We start from the raw sequence: 19,051 nt of genomic DNA on the forward strand, positions 1-19,051 counted from the left end.
CATTGGCAGTAGGTGATCAGCGTGTTTGATGAAACATTTTCTCTGGCAGAAGTGTAGGAGAGAGACTGAGGGGACTAGAGGCTGATTCAGCTGCTCAAGTGAGAAATGATCAAGGCCTGCCCTAAGTAAGGGGCTGGCCACAGGGAAAGGAATGACTCAGTACAGGAGATATTTCTGTGTGGAATCAATAATGGTGTTTGGCACCACTGTGGTCAAGGAGGCTTGGGAAAAGAGAACTCAAGAAAGTCTCAGTCCTTTTTGCTTTGGACACCTGAGTTAGGTGCTCACTGCATTAGGCAGATGCAGTAGTTTGATGAGGTGACAAAGGTTATGGCAAGGGGAGGAGGAGATCGTTTTTAGCAGGTTATATTTGAGAAGCCCCCGGGACCTAGAGTGGTTAGACCCAATTGGCCAGTGATGCAGGGGTGAGTGTCGAAGTGGGGACAAGGATGTCAGAAATTAATGCCCTTAGCACAGGGCACCAGAGGCCCTGGTCCAGCAGGAGCCACTGTGTCAGCCTACTTTGGCTGCAAGCAGTCTTTCATTTCATCACTCACACATATACACACACACAAACAGACACACACACACACACACACACACACACACACAGTATCCACATGAATCATAAAATTGTCATTTGCACAATTAAAAAAGCTTGAAACTTATTTCTATTTTTTTTCATTTGTCCAACTCCTCCACATACAAACATTTCTACACAAGATTCAAAGGAGTGACAGATCTCTGAAGTCCTGCCTTAAATCCCAGGAACCCTAAATTAATACTCCCTGTTGTAGACAGGTAAGAGGAATGAGGGCAGATCTATGTAGTGAAAAAAGGATCCATGAAGGAGAGACAGGAGTGATGCTCAGAGAGATAGAGCAAGACTCAAGAGAGACAAGCTGCTGAGAAAAAGGGTGGAGAGAGGAAGGAGGGAAACCTTTGAGATGCATGGGGAGGCCCACTGTGTCCAAGACTGCAGAGGAACAGGTAGAGCCTGGATCTCAAACAGGTCCATGTGTGATTATGGGTGCTCATTTAATTTTTGAGGAAGATCTCTGCTTCGGAGGCTACCTCCTCAAGGCTCACAATAAGTTCCTGTGTAGCAATCACATTAAATCACACTGAGGTGTTCACAGTGTACTCGGTCTGTGTTTTTCCTAATTCCCTCCTCCCTACGCGAATGGGCTATGACCCCATCTCAGAATGCCTACAGAGTCTTCACCAGTAGCACCTGTTTAAAGCACATGATTCTCAAAGTCCGGCGGGATGCGCGCAATTTCGAACGCTACCAGCACAACCGGGACTTGGTGAATTTCATCAACCTGTTTGCAGACACGCGGCTGGAATTGCCCCGCGGCTGGGAAGTCAAAACGGACCAACAGGGAAAGGTGAGTGTGACTGCTGTGTGGGCCTTTCATTAAAGGGGCTCTTTCCTTGAAGGAGAAGACAGTGAGAACGTGGGGAGCGAGATTGGTGAGGAAAGGAAAGCCTGTGTGTTTGAGATGTGCCATTGGCCACCAGGGGGCAGGGAGGAGTGACTGTCCATAGCAGGGTTTCTGTCCGGTGTATCGTAGAATGGTTGGCAACACCCCTGACCTCTGCCTACTGAGGCCAATAGCATCCCCACCAAGTTGTGACCTTGCTAGATATTCCCGGCGGAGAGGGGAAGGGGCGCGGCAGAATCACGCCTATTTGAGAACTACTGTCTACATTTTTTTTTTTAATTTAGGTTTGGAATTGGAAACCAGATTCTGTTCAATGACTTTTCTACTGTTTTGCCTTCTTAAACTGCTAACTCTCAGGGAATAAAATTATTAGTTAAATTGGGAATGATATTATTAGATTACTCATTATGATTTCTCTAATAAGCCTTCAGATTTCATTAAAACAGCCTGGCAAACAGTGATGGGATGGTTTGAGCTTGTGTCATGTAAACTGGCTTGCATTTTGACTTTGTGTGACCTTAACCAAAACTGGTCCTTTCCAGCAGTGACCTGGAAGCCTAGCAGAGTTCACTAAAGTGAGAATGTTTTTTCTTAATCGCCATCAGTCATCTCAATATATTTATAAGACAGGCTAAAAGATTCCTAAAAAACTGTTCCTGTGTGATCTTTTGTAAAGTCTAGTAGAGCACACCCCTTCCTCTTTAATGTCAAAGGACCAGAAGCTTCTCCAGCAGTCATGTTTCTCAATGGAAAACTGCATTTCACAGTTCCTTTTGTTACTGGGAAAGGCCGTTTTCCTCAGTTCTTGTCTTCCGGAAGGAAAGAATTCAGTCAAAAGACGGAGTCAGGTAGGCAAAAGCAACAAAAGGTTTATTAGCGAGGCAAGTACACTCGGAGGCAAGACATGGAGATGACTGACCCGAGGGTGGGTAGCAGCTTCTGCTTGCATTGGGTGACAGCTTTTAGTCTTGTAGGTAGGATATTTCTCCTCTCTCTCCCACACCTCCCCTGTTTTCTAGCCTTCCAGATCTGTTTCTAGGGTGCAAACATGAACCCGCCGATTTCCCACAATCCATTTGAAAGGCCATTAAGCCCGCGCAAACCGCAATGCGGACATACTTGCCGGCTTGGGCTCTACTGAGCGCATGCTCTGAGATCTGGAAATGGGGTGATCTCCAAGGGCACATTCGGCAGGTGATAGTTCCTCCTCCTCCTGCTCATCTCTACTTTCCTGCCTACTCTTACCACTTTCCTCTGTGATTGTGAACCTATAAAGCTACAACTCCCCAAAGTGAGTTGCTGGGGTGTCATTGTCCCCTGGGAGCCACAAACCCGTCTCCCACACACCCTTTAGCGTGACTCTTTGGAGCGTGTGTGGAAAGATTGTGTCCCTAGTGCAGGTCCATTAGTACACGGAAGCTCTATGAACAGCTCCTCTGTAGTTGGGTATTAATTGCTTAGCAGAAAAGACACCGTAGCCAGAATCTGCTCCCTAGGACCTTCTCATTTGCTGATGTGTCCTCCACTGGGAGAATGACAGTGATTGATACTATGAGGACTTGCTGAGATGTGTTAAGGTGGGAAATAAAGCCTGAGCCAGAACAGAAAGTAAAGGATCAGTGCTGGGGTGTACCTGCCTCTTCTCAGTGGTCTGCAGTGGTGGCCTATTTGCATTTATTGCTTAACCAATATGCCAAGAGGACACAACCATGAATCAATGAGCAGAAAGGCAGTGCTTATTATGCCAAGAGCACACACAAATGCAAACTGGTTGTTTAGCCTTGGATTTCCATGACTGAAACTCTCACACCAGGATACAAACAGCAGGGAGCCCATGGAACGCAGGAAGCCCCCAATTGCAATCAGCCCTGGTCCTCCATGGTACATCCCACCTTCTGGTCATCACACCAGCAGTAAGCACAGCAATTTTGACATGCACGGAGAGATTTAATCATTTTGCAATGCATATTAGGGAATTTATTTCTGAAGTGCATATTAGACATTTTCCCTTAAATTCTGTTTAGTGAGATACACATATACATATACAAGAAATTCAAGGGTATCATATACAAGAAAGAAAAAAGTATGAATTTGAAATGGGAAGACTTGAGTTCTGCTTTCAGTTATAATACAAACTAACTGTGTGACTACAGACACATACACACACACACACACACACACACAAGGGTCTCAGATTTCTTATTAACTGAATACACACACAAACTCACAGTTGGCAGACAAAATTTCTAAGAGGCCTACCATGTACTGAATTGCTGGAGTAATGTAATCTTAAATTTGAAATGTGCTGTCACAATCCATAGAGTAGGGAGGAACAATGGAAGATGGGAGAGAAGGAAAATAGAGATAGGAGGACTATGTACCAGGACTGGTCCATCCCATTCTAAACATGTGATCCTAGGCAGGTCACTTCACCTCTCTGGGTCTCATTTTGCTTATCATAAAGTAGCAATAATACTGCCTGCCTTGACTTCGTAATTTTATAATTGACATAAAAAGTAAATAAGTTAATGTGGGAATCTGCTTCTTGTTTTATCAGCACATTCAGAGATGACAACCTTTACTCTTAGTATGCACTGTGGCAGGAATACAAGAGCTGAGGTCCCGCTGTTTGTTATCTTTGCATGCATAATCATCTCCACAAAGGGCCACAGAGACAAAGACTTAAGCAAAGAACAAAACGTCATCTGACTGATCTGTCATTTTGAAAGTTTGAGAGAGGAGAACATAGGACACAGCCTCCCACCCAACATTGGTAGAGATTGCTTGTGGCCTCAAGTGGGTTCCAAGGCTGAGCTGAGGAGGGTGGTTATCATCCAGAGAGGTGGTGGGGCTGAGAGTGTGGGGTGGGAAGGATTCTGACTGGGGAAGGCATGAGATGGAGGCAGGAATGAAAACAACAAAATGAGAAGGGACCTATGAAGTAAACTACTACATGAAATAAATAGAATCACAATCTGAGAAAAATTGTATCGCATAATATAATTTTCTTCAGAAAATTGAAATGAATTTTTAAAATATATCTGCTTATCATCCACAAAATGACACAAGGGCACATGACTTTTATTGAGCAAGAAGAAGCCATAAACAAAGAACAAGCTGAGAGGAAGCAGATATAAGAAAATACAGCTACCATATGATCTATCAATTCTACTTCTGGGTGTATTTAAAAAAAGAATTGAAATCTCAAAGTGATATCTGCACTCCCATGTTCTTTGCAGCATTATTCACAATAGCCAAGATATGGAAATAACCTAAATGTCTGTTTATGGATGAATAAATAAACAAAATGTGGCATATACATGCAAAGGATTAAAGGTCCAAATTTCCAGGTATAAAACAAATGAGTGATGGGGATATACTGTACAGCATAGGAAATATAGTCAATAATATTGTGATAGTGCTGTACTGTATCAGATGGTTGCTAGACTTATCATGATGATCACTTCTTTAGATCTATAAATGTTGAATAACTATGGGGTACACCTGAAACTAATATAATATTGTATGTTAGGTGTATTTTAATAAAAATATTAAAAAATAAAAAAGTAAAAAGAGGAAATTCTGAAACATGCTACAGCATGTATAAACCTGGAAGACATTATGTTAAGTAAAATTAACCAGTCACAGAAGGAACAAATACAATATGAATCCACTAATATGAATATCCAAAATAGTTAACCCCATAAAAACAGGATAGAATGATGGTTGCTAAGGGTTGGGGGAAAGAGAAAATGGGGAGTTTCTGTTTAATGGGGATAGAGTTTCAGTTATAAACGACAAATAAGCTGTATAATGTCATGTCTATAATTGTACTCTGCATTTAAAATGAGTTAAAAGAAGGAAAGTTCCAATCAAGATGGCGCAGTAGGTAAACATTGTGCTTACCTTTTCTCATAATCACATCAAATTTACAACTAAACTACAAAACAACTATCATTGAGAATTGCCTGAAATCTTGCTGAATCTCAGCCCTACAACTAAGAACATAACAGAAGAAGCCACGTAAGACTGGTAAGAGGGGCAGAGATGCAGAATGTGGTCCAACACCCACAAGTGACCATTAAAAATTGGACGGATATCTCAGTTGTGGAGATCCCTTTCCCAGAGGAGCGAGGGGTCCAAGCCCCTCTCCAGCCTAGGGTTCCAGTGCCAGGAAGAGAAGTCCACATAATTTCTGGCTGTAAAAGCCAGTGTAGTTTGTGACTGAGTGAGATGGAAGCTGGAGTCCCAGGCACTCCTCTTGAAGGGACCCTGTGCAGACTTGCTCACCAACAGAATCACTCACTCTGAGCTGCAGCACTGGAGCAGCACCTAGAAAGGTGGCAGGGATATATTGTGGGGAACTGAGTTGTCTGGCTTAGGACAGGGCCGGAGGGGCAGCTTTCTCGTGGACAGAGGAGCTGATGGAGGCCATTGTTTCTTTGTTGAGCCCTGCCCCTTCCCAGCATGCAGACACAGGCAGCTGCCATATCTTAGTCTCTATCAAGCTAGCTAACACTGTTTGTTTGCCATACCCTGGTGATACTAGTCCCCACCCCACCCACCCTTCGGGCACACCCAAGCCACTTCCAGTGGCTTTTTCATACAAACTGCCTGCCTTGGTTCATGATGCACTTTCCTAAGGTCTCTCAAAGGTTTGCAAAACTTAGACAAGCAACATCTGACATGAGCATGTCATGTACCTCTGGCTGAGTAGCCCTAAGAGAGCACTAGCAGTAGCCAGCCTTGTTCAAGGCTTAGCCTCTCAAGGCACTTCCAAGCATTGCATGAGCAGTGGCCAACTGTGTATTTATTTGTGGCTCCTGCCAGGTGGCCCCAGGTGGGGCATTGGGTCAGCTGAACTTGACCTGTAATGGGTCCCCTTCTAATGTCCTCTGTGGCTGTCCCCCCAATGGCCCACTTTGAAATGAGCTGGAGCATCACTGAGCCACATCCAAGGACAACACACCCAAGGGGCAGATTGGGCAGGCACCAGAACCCTATTGAGGCAGATCCTGTTCTTCGGGGTGAGCCCCTGAAACACAACTCCTCCACTGTAGTCAAGGCCAGTCCTCACAACCAATAAGCCCAAGGGTCAATCCCTCCAATTGACCTGCAGACAGCAACCAAGGCTCAACAACAAGAAGAGGGCACAGACAACTGACACAAGGGACATATCTGGAGCGTGTGGCTCAAGGAACTAGGAAGACTGCACCACTGAATCCCACAGCACACCTACTACATAAAGCCACTCTACTAAGACTTGAAGACATAGCAGCCCTAACAAATACATAGAAACAAACATAGGGAGGCAACCAAAATGGGAAGACAAAGAAATATATCCAAATAAAAGAACAACAACAAAAAGCTCTAGAGAAAAATAAATAAATAAATAAACAAACTAAAAGGAGACAAACAACCTACCAGATGCAGAGTTCCAAACACTGGTTTTAAGAATGCTCAATGACCTCAGGGAGAACTTCAACAAAGAGATGGGAAACATAAAAATGGAAATAGAAAACATAAGGAAGAACCAGTCAGAAATGAAGAATATATTAACTGAAATGAAGAATACACTACAAGGAATCAACAGTAGATTAGATGAAGCAGAGGATCAAATCAGTGATTTAGAAGATAAAGTAGCAGAAAACACCCAATCAGAAGAGCAAAAAGAAAAAAAGAATCCAAAATATTGAGGAGAGTTTAAGGGGTCTCTTGGACAATATCAAGCATACCAACATTTGCATCATAAGGATACCACAAGGAGAAGAGAGAGAGCAAGGAATTGAAAACCTATAGAAAGAAATAATGAGAGAAAACTTTCCTGACCTGGTGAAGCCATAGATATTCAACTCCAGGAAGTGCAGAGTCCCAAACAAGATGAAACCAATGAGGCCCATACCAAGACACATCATAATTAAAATGCCAAAGGTTAAAGACAAAGAGAGAATCATAAAAGAAGCAAGAGCAAAGCAGTTAGTTACCTACAAGGGAGATTCCATAAGACTGCCAAATGATTTTTCAACAGAAACTTCGCAGGCCAGAAAGGATTGACAGGAAATATTCAAAGTGATGAAAAGCAAGGACCTACAACCAAGATGACTCTACCCAGCAAAGCTATCATTTAGAATCAAAGGACAAATAAAGAGCTTCCTAGATAAGAAAAAAGTAAAGGAGTTCAACACCACCAAACCAGTATTACAAGGAATTTTACAGGGACTTTATTAAGACCAAAAAATAAATAAATAAAATAATCAAAAATATGAATAATAAAATGGCAATAAATACATATCTATCAACAATTACTTTAAATGTAAATGGATCAAATGTTCCAATCAAAAGACATAGTGTGGAGAGGGGGGGTTATCATTTTGTGAGGGGTGTAAATGTCTAACTATTACATTGTTTTGTATACCTGAAACTAATTTTAAAGATTAATTTTAAAAAGACATAGAGTGGCTGAATGGATAAGAAAAGAAGACCTTTACATATGCTGTCTACAAGAGACTCACTTCAGATCAAAAGACACACACAGACTAAAAGTGAACGGATGGAAAAAGTTATTTCATAAAAATGGAAACAAACAAAAGCTGCCCTAGCAATATTTATACCAGACAAAATACACTTTAAAACAAAGGGTATAACAAGAGACAAAGAAGGACCCAGTAATTCCACTTCTAGGTATTTATCTGTAAAGACCCAAAACGCTGCTTTCAGGGGTCATCCATACATTCATTGCAGCATTATTTACAATAGCCAAGATATGAAGGCAAATTGGGTGTCCCTGAATTAATTAGTTAATTAATTAATGGATAAAAAAGAGTTGGTACATATATGCAATGGAATATTACTCAGCCATTAGAAAGAATGAAATCTAGCCATTTGCAGCAACATGGATGGACCTGGAGGGTATTGTACTGAGTGTAGTAAATCAGACAGCAAAAGACAAAGGTCACATAATTTTACATATAAGTGGAATCTAAAGAACAAAATAAAGAAGCAAATAAACAGAAATAAATAGATACAGAGAACATTTTGATGATTGCCAGATGGGAGGGGTTTGGGGATAGGTGAAAAAAAGGAAGGAATTAAGAAATACAAAGTGGAAATTACAAATTAGTCAATGGGATATAAAGTTACGTTAGGGAAGTATAATCAATAATATGGTAATAACTATGTATAATGCCATATGGGTACTAGATTACAAGTAGTCAGGGGGATCATTTCTTAAATTATATAAATGACTAACCACTATGTTATACATCTGATGTAACATACAGCATAGGGAATATAATCAACAATATTGTGATAGCATGGCACTCTGTCTATTGGTGCTGGACTTATTGAGGTGATCACTTCTTTAGGTATATAAATGTTAAGTAACTATGGTGTACACCTGAAAGTAATGTAATATTGTATGTTAGCTGTATTTTAATAAACATCTTTAAAATAAATAAAATGAAATTCTATATCTACACATACTTTGGAATGTCCTTTTAAAGTCTTATCAATATATAGCCATGATAATGTGACAGTTACTACCAAAGAACAAAAATCAGACAAACTTTAAATTTCCCATCCATAAAACTATACAAATAGAACAACTACAGGTTATTGATGAAAAAAGTTGTAACACAATCATTCTATATCCAGACAAATTGGTATCATTCAAGTGTAAATACCTCACGTGCAAGATTGCAGAACTCACCATACTCTTTCACTCATCCTAAGAAAACATCAAAGCCATTCTCTAGAGAGCTCAAAAATATATCAGAACAGGAAATCAATAATTGGAAAATCATAGTATAAAATGACTGGTGGTATTTAAATAAATCAAATACATAAGTATAAATGAAAATAATTGCTCTTAATATATATTGGAAAAACCTCAATAGAATATTGGAAATACCTAAAATAGAAAAGGAATAGTTGTATAGGATCATAATGGATCCATATTCCCAAACGAGAATGAAAAGCATGAAGAAGCAGGGAGAGAGTGGGTGACGAGAACACGGAAACTTTTGCTAAGTGTCTGGTTGGTTGTAAGGGAGTCAAATTGGATCATTTGAAAACCAAAGGCTAAATATAGTTATCTGGCAAACTGAAAAGGTAACTGCTTGTATCATTTAAAACATGATTTTATTCCCTTCCAAATTCCTATAAATAAATGAACATAATACACTTTTATACCACACACACACACACACACACACACACACACACACACACACCACAAGGAAACAAAGAAAATGGAAATAATAAAACAAGATAACAAAGGTAAAGCCCAGCATAAAAGTTATGGGATAACTTTTATGGGAAATAGGATAAACTGAGGTACCAAAAAAAAAAAACATTTTCAGAATTGGTAACAAACAGATCTGGCTTTTAAAAGACATAACTAAGAAATGATTCAGAAAGTTTAAAAATAAAAGAATAAAAACTAATACAGTGGTTAAAACAAAAATCATATATAAAGGAAATATCATATAATATCACATAAAGGAAAGTTAAAATCCAGAATCAACTGGGGTTAAAGAAAGATTATATTAATATTTATTAATCAATAACACAAAATATACAATACTCACATACTTTAGGAGACAAATAACATCATATCATATTACATAAAGAAAACTGAAAGAGAAATCTGAAAGGAAATGAAAGAAATGCAATTACCATAAGAAAATGTATTTTTTTTTCTTTAAATTAAAGTTTATTGTGGCAACAACTGTTTGTAAAGTTACATAGATTTCAGGTGTACAAGTCTGTAAAACATTATCTATATCTCACATTGTGTGTTCACCACCCAGAGTCAGTTCTCTTTCCATCACCATATATTAGACCCCGTTTACCCTCTTCGAGAGCCCTGCTCCCCCCTCTCTCCTTACTCTCTGATAACCCCTAAACTATTGTCTATGACTGTAGAGTTTTTGTTCTTTCAGTTGTTTGTTTTCAGTTTATATACCACTTATCAGTGAAATCATATGGTTCTCTACTGAAGAAGACACAAAGAAATGAAAAGACGTTCCGTGTGCATGGATTGGAAGAATCAACATAATTAAAATGTCCATATTACCTAAAGCAATACAAGATTTAATGCAATCCACATCAAAATCACAATGGCATTTTTTTAAAGAAATAGAACAAAAAAAATCATCAGATTTATATGGAACCACAAAAGACTCCAAATAGCCAAAGCAATCCTAAGAAAAAAGAACAATGCTGGTGGTATCACACTCCCTGACTTTAGTTTGTACTACAGGGCAACAATAATCAAAGCAGCATGGTATTGGCAGAAAAACAGACACATAGAACAATGGGATAGATTTGACAAAGAAGCGAAAAACATACAACAGAGAAAACACAGCTTCTTCAATAAATGGTGCTGGCAGAATTGGAAAGCCACGTGCAAAAGAATGAAACTGGACTGCTATCAGTCACCATGTACCAAAATTAATTCAAAATGGATCAAAGACTTAAGCATAAGACCTGAAACAATAAACTGCGTAGGAAAAACCATAAGTACTAAACTTATGGATCTTGGGTTCAAGGAGCTTTTTATGAATTTGACTCCAAAGGCAAGGGAAGTAAAAGCTAAAATAAATGAATGGGACTATGTCAAACTTACAAGCTTCTGCACAGCAAAAGAAACCATCGACAAAATAAAGAGGCCACAGTATGGTGATGGAAGGAGAACTGACTCTGGGTGGTGAACACACAATGTAATTTATAGATGATGTGATACAGAATTGCACACCTGAAATCTATGTAATTTTACTAACAATTGTCACCCCAATAAATTTAAAAAAATAAATAAATAAATAAAAATAAAAATAAAAGAAAAGAAAAAGAAAAAAATAAAAAGAAAAAAATTTAAAAATAAAGAGGACACAAAACTGAATGGGAGAAGATTTTTGCAAACAGTGCCTCTGATAAGGGGTTAATGTCCAAAATGTACAAGGAACTCATACAACTTAACAACAAAAAAACAAACAACCTAATTGAAAAATGGTCAGAGGATTTGAAGAGATATTTCTCCAAAGAGGACATACAAATGACCAATAGACATATGAAAAAATGCTCAACATCACTAATCATCAGAGAAATGTAAATCAAAATCACAATGAGATATCACCTCACCACAGTTAGAATGGCTATCATCAACAAGACAAATGTGTTGGAAAGGCTGTGGCTAAAAAGGAACCCTCGTACACTGTTGGTGGGAATGCAGACTGGTGCAGCCATTATGGAAGGCAGTGTGGAGGTTCCTCAAAAAATTACGAATAGAATTACCATATGACCCAGCAATCCCTCTCCTGGGTATCTACCCAAAAAATCTGAAAACATTTATCCGTAAAGACAAGTGTGCTCCAATGTTCATTGCAGCTTTGTTTACGGTGGCCAAGACATGGAAACAACCCAAATGTCTTTCGATAGATGAATGGATAAAGAAGTTGTGGTATTGAATGGAAAGGAATTCTATTGGAATACTATTCAGCAGTAAGAAAAGATGAAATAGGACCATTTGTGACAATATGGATGGATCTTGAGATTATAATGCTAAGAAAATGTGTTTTATATACGTCATTTTGACAGATTAAATAGACAAAATAAGTCAGGATTTGAATAATATAAATTTGTATTATGAAACTTACATTAAGTCTTTTGTTTAAAAATAATACTTTCGTAGACTTTAATTATCTACAATTTTTTATTTGTCAATTATACCTTAGTAGAGGTGGAAAAAGATCTTGCATGAGTAGATAAGCAAATTTTTTTTTATAATTTATACAATGGAATATTATTCATCCTTTAAAAGGAATGAAATTCTAGCAATTGCTACAGTGATGAACATTGAAACCATTATGCTAAGTGAAATAAGACAGACACAAAATGACAAGTATGATATTTCATATGAGGGATCTAGACTAGTCAAATTCATAGAGACAAAAAGTAGAATAGAGGTTAACAGGGACTTGGGGGAAGAGGGAATGAGGAGTTATTGTTTAATGAGTACAGAGCTTCAGTTTGGGAAGATGAATGAGTTTGGGAGATAGAGATAGATAGTGGTGATGGTTGTACAACAATTAAAATGGACTTAATGCCACTAAATTGTACACTTAAAAGTGATTAAAATATGATACCTCCAGCCTTATTGTTTTTCTCAGGATTGCTTTGGCTATTCAGGGTCTTTTGTAATTCTGTACAAATCTGATGATTTTTTGTTCTATTTCTTTAAAAAACGCCATTGTGATTTTGATGTGGATTGCATAAAACCTGTATATTGCTTTGGGTAATATGGTCATTTTAACTATGCTGATTCTTCCAATCTATGAACATGGAATATCTTTCCATTTCTGTGTCTTCTTCAATTTCTTTTAAAAATGTCTTATAGTTTTCAGTATATAGGTCTTTCATACTCTTTGGTAAGTTTATTCCTAGGTATTTTATTCTTTTTGCTGCAACTGCAAAATAACTTTTTTTTCATTTCCTTTTCTGAAATTTCATTGTTAGTATATAAGAATGCAGTGGATTTTTTATTTTGTAGTCAGCAACTTTTCTTATTTATTTTTTGTTTCTAATAGCATTTTGGTGGAGTCTTTAGGGTTTTCTATATATAGAATCGTGTCATCTGCAAAAAGTGAGAATTAAACTTCTTCATTCCCAATTTGGATGCCTTTTATTTCTTTCTCTTGCCTGATTGCTCTGGCAAGGACTTCCAATACTATGTTGAAAAGCAGTGGTCATAGGGGACAAACCTGTATTGTTCCTGAACATAGAGCAAAAAGCTTCAGTTTTTCATCATTAATTATGATATTAGCTGAGGGTTTGTTATATATGGCCTTTATTATGTTAAGATATTTTTCTTCTATACCCATTCTATTAAGTGTCTTAATCATAAATGGATGTTGTATCCTGTCAAATGCTTTTTTAGCATCTACTAACATAATCACATGGTTTTTATTTTTTTATTGTATGTAGTTTAATCACATTGATTGATTTGTGTGTGTTGAACCAGAGCAAGAAAAATCAAAACCACATGGTATTGACAGAAAAACAGACAAAGACCAAAGGAATATAATTGAAAACCAAGAAATAAACCCACATAAATATGGACAGATAATTTTTGACAAAGTATCCAAAAGCATACAATAGAGAAAAGAAAGCCTCTTCAATAAATGGTTCTGGCAGAATTGGAAAGCCACGTGCAAAAGAATGACACTGGACTGCTATCTGTCACTATGTACCAAAATTTATTCAAAATGGATCAAAGACTTAGGCATAAGACCTGAAACAATAAACTGCATAGAAGAAAACATAAGTACTAAACTTATGGACCTTGGGTTCAAAGAGCATTTAATGAATTTGACTCCAAAGGCAAAGGAAGTAAAAGCTAAAATAAATGAATGGGGTTACATCAAACTAAAGAGCTTCTTCACAGCAAAAGAAACCATCAACAAAACAAAGAGGCAACCAACAAAATGGGAGAAGAATTTGCAAACAACGCGTCCGATAAGGGGCTAATATCCAAAATATATAAGGAACCTATACAATTCAACAACAAATAGATAAACAATCCAATTCAAAAATGGGCAGAGGACATGGACAAAAACTTCGCTCAACTAGACATATAAACGGCCAACAGATATATGAAAAAATGCTCAAGTTCACTAGCTTTTAGGGAAATGCAAATCAAAACCACAATGAGATATCACCTCACCACAATTAGAATGGCTATCATCAACAAGACAAATAGTAACAAATATTGGAGAGGCTGTGGAGAAAAAGGAACCCTCATGCTCTGTTGGTGGGAATGCAGATTGGTGCAGCCGCTATGGATGGCAGTGTGGAAGTTCCTCAAAAAATTACGAATGGAATTACCATATGACCCAGCAATCCCTCTCTTGGGTATCTACCCAAAAAATCTGAAAACATTCATCCGTAAAGACAAATGTGCTACAATGTTCATTGCAGCTTTATTTATGGTGGCCAAGATATGGAAACAACCCAAATGTCTCTCGATAGATGAATGGATAAAGAAGTTGTGGTATGAAATGGAATGGCAGTAAGAAAAGATGAAATAGGACCATTTGTGACAACATGGATGGATCTTGAGATTATAATGCTAAGCCAAATAAGTCAAACAGAAAAAGTAGAGAACCATATGATTTCACTGATATGTGGTGTATAAAATTGAAAACAACAAAAGAACAAGACAAACAAATGAAAGAACAAAAACTCTTAGACATAGACAATAGTTGAGGGGTTACCAGAGAGTAAAGGGAGAGGGAGGCTCTAGAAAAGGGTAAACAGGGTCTAATATACGGTGATGGAAAGAGAACTGACTCTAGGTGGTGAACACACAATGTGAGATATAGATACTGTATTATAGAATTGTACATCTGAAACCTACGTAACTTTATTGATGACCGTCAATCCAATAAACCCTAATTTTTTAAAAAAAATTCTGAAAACATGTGTCCATAAAGATATATGTACTCTGATGTTCATTGCAACTTTATTGCCGCTGGCCAAGACATGGAAACAACAAAATGTCCTTTGATAGATGATTGGATAAAGAAGATGTGGTATATATATATACAATGGAATATTATTCTGCCATAAGAAAAGATGAAATAATGCCATTTGTGACAGCATGGATTAATCTTATGATTATTATGCCAAGTCAGACAGAAAAAGTTGAGAACCATATGATTTCATGGATATGTGACATATAAAACTGAAAATAACAGGAACAAGACAAACAAATGAAGAAACAAAAACTCATAGGCACAAATAATAGTTTAGTGGTTACCAGATTGTAAGGGGGGAGAAGGGGTGGTAGATGAGGGTAAAAGGGATATGATGATGGAAGGAGAACTGACTCTGGGTGGTAAACACACATGTGATATATAAATGATGTAATACAAAATTGTATACTTGAAACCTATGTAACTTTCCTAACAATTGTCACCCCAATATACTTAAAAAAAGACCAAGAAGTCAAGAATTATACAGAATTTACAGTTAAGGAGATCAATGTGTTAATAGAAAATAAAATTAATGTTAAAAAAAATAAAGTTTCCTTTAACATAATTATCAACTTCCTATTTTACAATTGGACACTAGTTTTCCTATCAAAATCAAGAACAAAAAGATTACAGCTGCTACATTTATTTAACATTTTTCTAGAACTTCTCACCAATATTACAAGAAAGGAGATTAAAGGTAAAAGAACCCTTCTAAAGTAGACAAGATTATTACTATTTGCAAGTTAAAAAGAAAGATGATATGCTTAGAAGAGTAGTTTATTTGATAGAAGCATTTAATATGAGCAGACACAAACTACATACATACCAATAATAGCTTTCCTAGATACTTCAATGATGGGTTACAAAACGTAACAGGAAAAGAAGCACTCAGAATAGCAACAGACAATATTAAATATAAATTACCTTAACTAGAATATGTGTCTTTCAGGAAGACAGCTACAAATTTCACTAAGAAAAAAATAATCTTGAATAAATGTCACCCTATGTTCAGAAATAGGAAATGGGTACTTTCCGTATCATAAAGAATGAATTCTCTCTAAAACCATTTGTGGTCTTAAGGGAGTCTAAACAAAATGCCAGTAGAACTATTTTGTAACTTTATAAAATTAATATCAGTTCATCTAGAAAAATTAAAATAAGCAGGCAAGAATACCTAAGAAATTTTGGAAAAGGTAAATAATGAGAAGAAACTTGCCTTACCAACATTAATAATTGGAGCTGTGAAAATCCCACAGACCACTGGAAACTAATAAAATATTCCTGAAACAGACAGTGGTATTTATAAGAATTCATATGTAATAAAACAACAGGGAATGAGTGATTTGGACAAAATGGGCATTTGGAGAAAAAAAAATCAAATTACAACTTCACATCATACAATTAACCCACCAAAATTAAAGCTGGAAAAATATAATTAAGCATTTAACTGACCTCTAGATATAGAGAAATAGTTGAGAAATTTGAATATATAGGAATATTAAAAAATTCTGTGTATTAGAAAGCAAAGCAAACAAAATTCTAAACAAAATTCTAAAGCAATTTGAATGCAGATGAGTAACTAAATACATTTACAAACAAATAAGAAACCATTAACATCTCAACAACAAAAAAGGGAATGGATAAAGTAGACAATATTCCAATGAAGAAATTGACCAATGAATATGTAAGAAAATGTTTGGCTTCCCTTGTAATTATAATTTGTCATTATTTTCCATTCAACCTTTCTAATTCTTTCAAATACTCAGAAAAGGTTTCATTGACTTACAGTAAGATGATAAATCTGTACAGCTCTTGTAAAGGTCGTTTGTTAATATGGATCAATAAGCATAATATTTTTTCTAACTTTTCACCACAAAATTAACTGAAGTTTAGGAATTTATACTAAAAATTAAGTTATATTGAAAATTAATAAAAAATATAAGGAACCCATATAGACTTTACTTTATAAACCTCTAGGCATAGGGTTGAAATGTCTATTTAATATTTATTAGTTTATCTTATACTTTTGTATTTACAATGTCTTGCTATATAAACGTGTTGATAAGTGTTGATTTTTCATTTACATTTCGCTCTTATTCAGATTCTTTACTCCTATGTATTTTTGGTATCACTTTTTGAGCATTACTTCTTGAGCCTTCTAACACAGTTTTTCAAGGCACATCATGTTCATTCCTGTCCAATTTGTGGACATAGAGCCCTTTTTGAGTCTGTGTGGGATGTTATCCTGGAAAATTTATTGCAAGCCACAGATACTGATTCACACTGTATTAAAAGAGTTGTTATTTACCTTTGTCCTGTAGGGGGGGTGGGGGATATTTTTGATCTCCATAATGAAACCACTTCCTGTATGAATTTTTATAGCGCTCTTTAAAAGATTTGTTTGCAATAACATCTAATACTTGAAATTATAAGCTCATACCTCCCAAAAATAATTTCTGTAAATAAATAAACCTGTATAAAAATAAATAAATAAATCTGTATAAAATTTTCACTTCTGTCAGGTGCCATCTGAATGTGTCTAAAATGAGCATTGATTAAGGTCATTTAAGGTGAAGATATCCTCACCAAAAATTACATTTTGTTCAAAAAAGAGTATTTTAAATATTGCTTTGTAGTACAAATGGTTTTCTAAAAGAAGGAAAAAAGGTATTAATTTTCTCTTTTATGAGAGGTGATTTTAGGTTTAAAAAATAACTTCTGTCACATATTGGAACATATGCATTAATCAGACAGCTACAAAGATTTATGCAGAAGAGTGTTCATTAAAACATTATTTAAAACTAATTTAAAAAGTCAAATGTCCAATGACGGGAGTACTGAAACTAATTACCGTGCATCCGTTGAACTGCAAACCATGCACTTATTAAAAGTCTGTGTTAAAAAGTATTCAATAACTTGAGGAAATGCTCATAAAATAATAGGCCAAAAAAAGTCTTATAAGAAAATTGTAGGTGCCGAGGTGGGGCACATATGTATATATTTGTATATTTTCATAGGGAAATAAAAAAACTGGAAAGAAATCACCAAAATATTTTAGTGATTGCCATTATATTGTGATGTGAGATGATTTTGGTTATTTTCTTCCTACTTTTTTATCCTTTTAGAGTTTTTTCTCAGTGAGACTGCTAATTCTTTAATCAAAAAAGAACACTTATTCTAAAAATAAATAAAATGCTCTACATTAATTACTATTTATCCATTAAAGGTTCTATTTCTCTTCTTTTTCATGTTAAATAAAGTGTTATGATTACTATTCTGTAAGTACACAGTGTAAAGTGTTTATCAGTGACTTGTATTGCTTCATTCAACTATTGAGAAAACAGATGTACATTGTCCCATTCTTCCATCTAATTTTGAGTAGATAAAAAGCAGGGACAGAAATAAGCATGATGACTGAGCCCTGTAGCATTTCCCTTACATTATTGGCTTCATTCTAGCTCATTCTCACAGTGTGCTTTCTTTCACTGGTCTTATGCAGTCTTTCTTCGTGGACCACAACAGTCGAGCTACCACTTTCATTGACCCCCGAATCCCTCTTCAGAACGGTCGTCTTCCCAGTCATCTGACACACCGACAGCACCTCCAGAGGCTCCGAAGTTACAGTGCTGGAGAGGTAACACCATCCACTCCTCTACCCACAGTGCATAGGTCCACAGGTTCTGCCTCTTCTTGCAGGGCCAGAACTATTTCTTAGTGGCCAGGATCTAGGGTTGCCAATTCCTCAAGGGGACAAGCCATATCCATACTGCTCTGCAGCATGAATAGCGACTTGGGGGCGCCCACTTAATTTCCTAGGCCCATCTTCAGATTGCTTTACTTCTGCTTTCCCTTTTGTCTTATACAATCATCTCTACTGAAAAATCTGTCCAGTGTAAAGGAAATCAAAAATGCAGTGTCAGGAAATTCTTACACTTATGGCCGGAGTTGTGCTTATTAAGGCCAACTGGTTACATGAGAATTCTTAAAGATGATGGAACTGCCATACAGCATATGACTAGCTTTAAAGTTCTGTCTCTCCATAGATCCTGGAGAAGACTTCTATAATGTATA

The 19,051-nt window shown here is 36.7% G+C and overlaps 1 protein-coding gene across 4 annotated transcripts in view; it reads left to right on the plus strand.

The window, feature by feature from the left end:
- Positions 1 to 19,051, plus strand: part of HECW1 (HECT, C2 and WW domain containing E3 ubiquitin protein ligase 1) — a 548,017-nt gene that overhangs the window by 433,699 nt on the left and 95,267 nt on the right. For all 4 annotated transcript variants that reach the window (XM_033088739.1, XM_033088737.1, XM_033088738.1 and 1 more), the window contains 2 exons: positions 1,206 to 1,391; positions 18,480 to 18,614. In XM_033088739.1, the coding sequence (XP_032944630.1) occupies positions 1,206 to 1,391; positions 18,480 to 18,614 (321 nt within the window). The remainder of the gene's footprint in view (positions 1 to 1,205; positions 1,392 to 18,479; positions 18,615 to 19,051) is intronic.

Source organism: Rhinolophus ferrumequinum, chromosome 20 (assembly GCF_004115265.2).
Source record: "Rhinolophus ferrumequinum isolate MPI-CBG mRhiFer1 chromosome 20, mRhiFer1_v1.p, whole genome shotgun sequence".
In the NCBI taxonomy this organism is placed as follows: Eukaryota; Metazoa; Chordata; class Mammalia; order Chiroptera; family Rhinolophidae; genus Rhinolophus; species Rhinolophus ferrumequinum.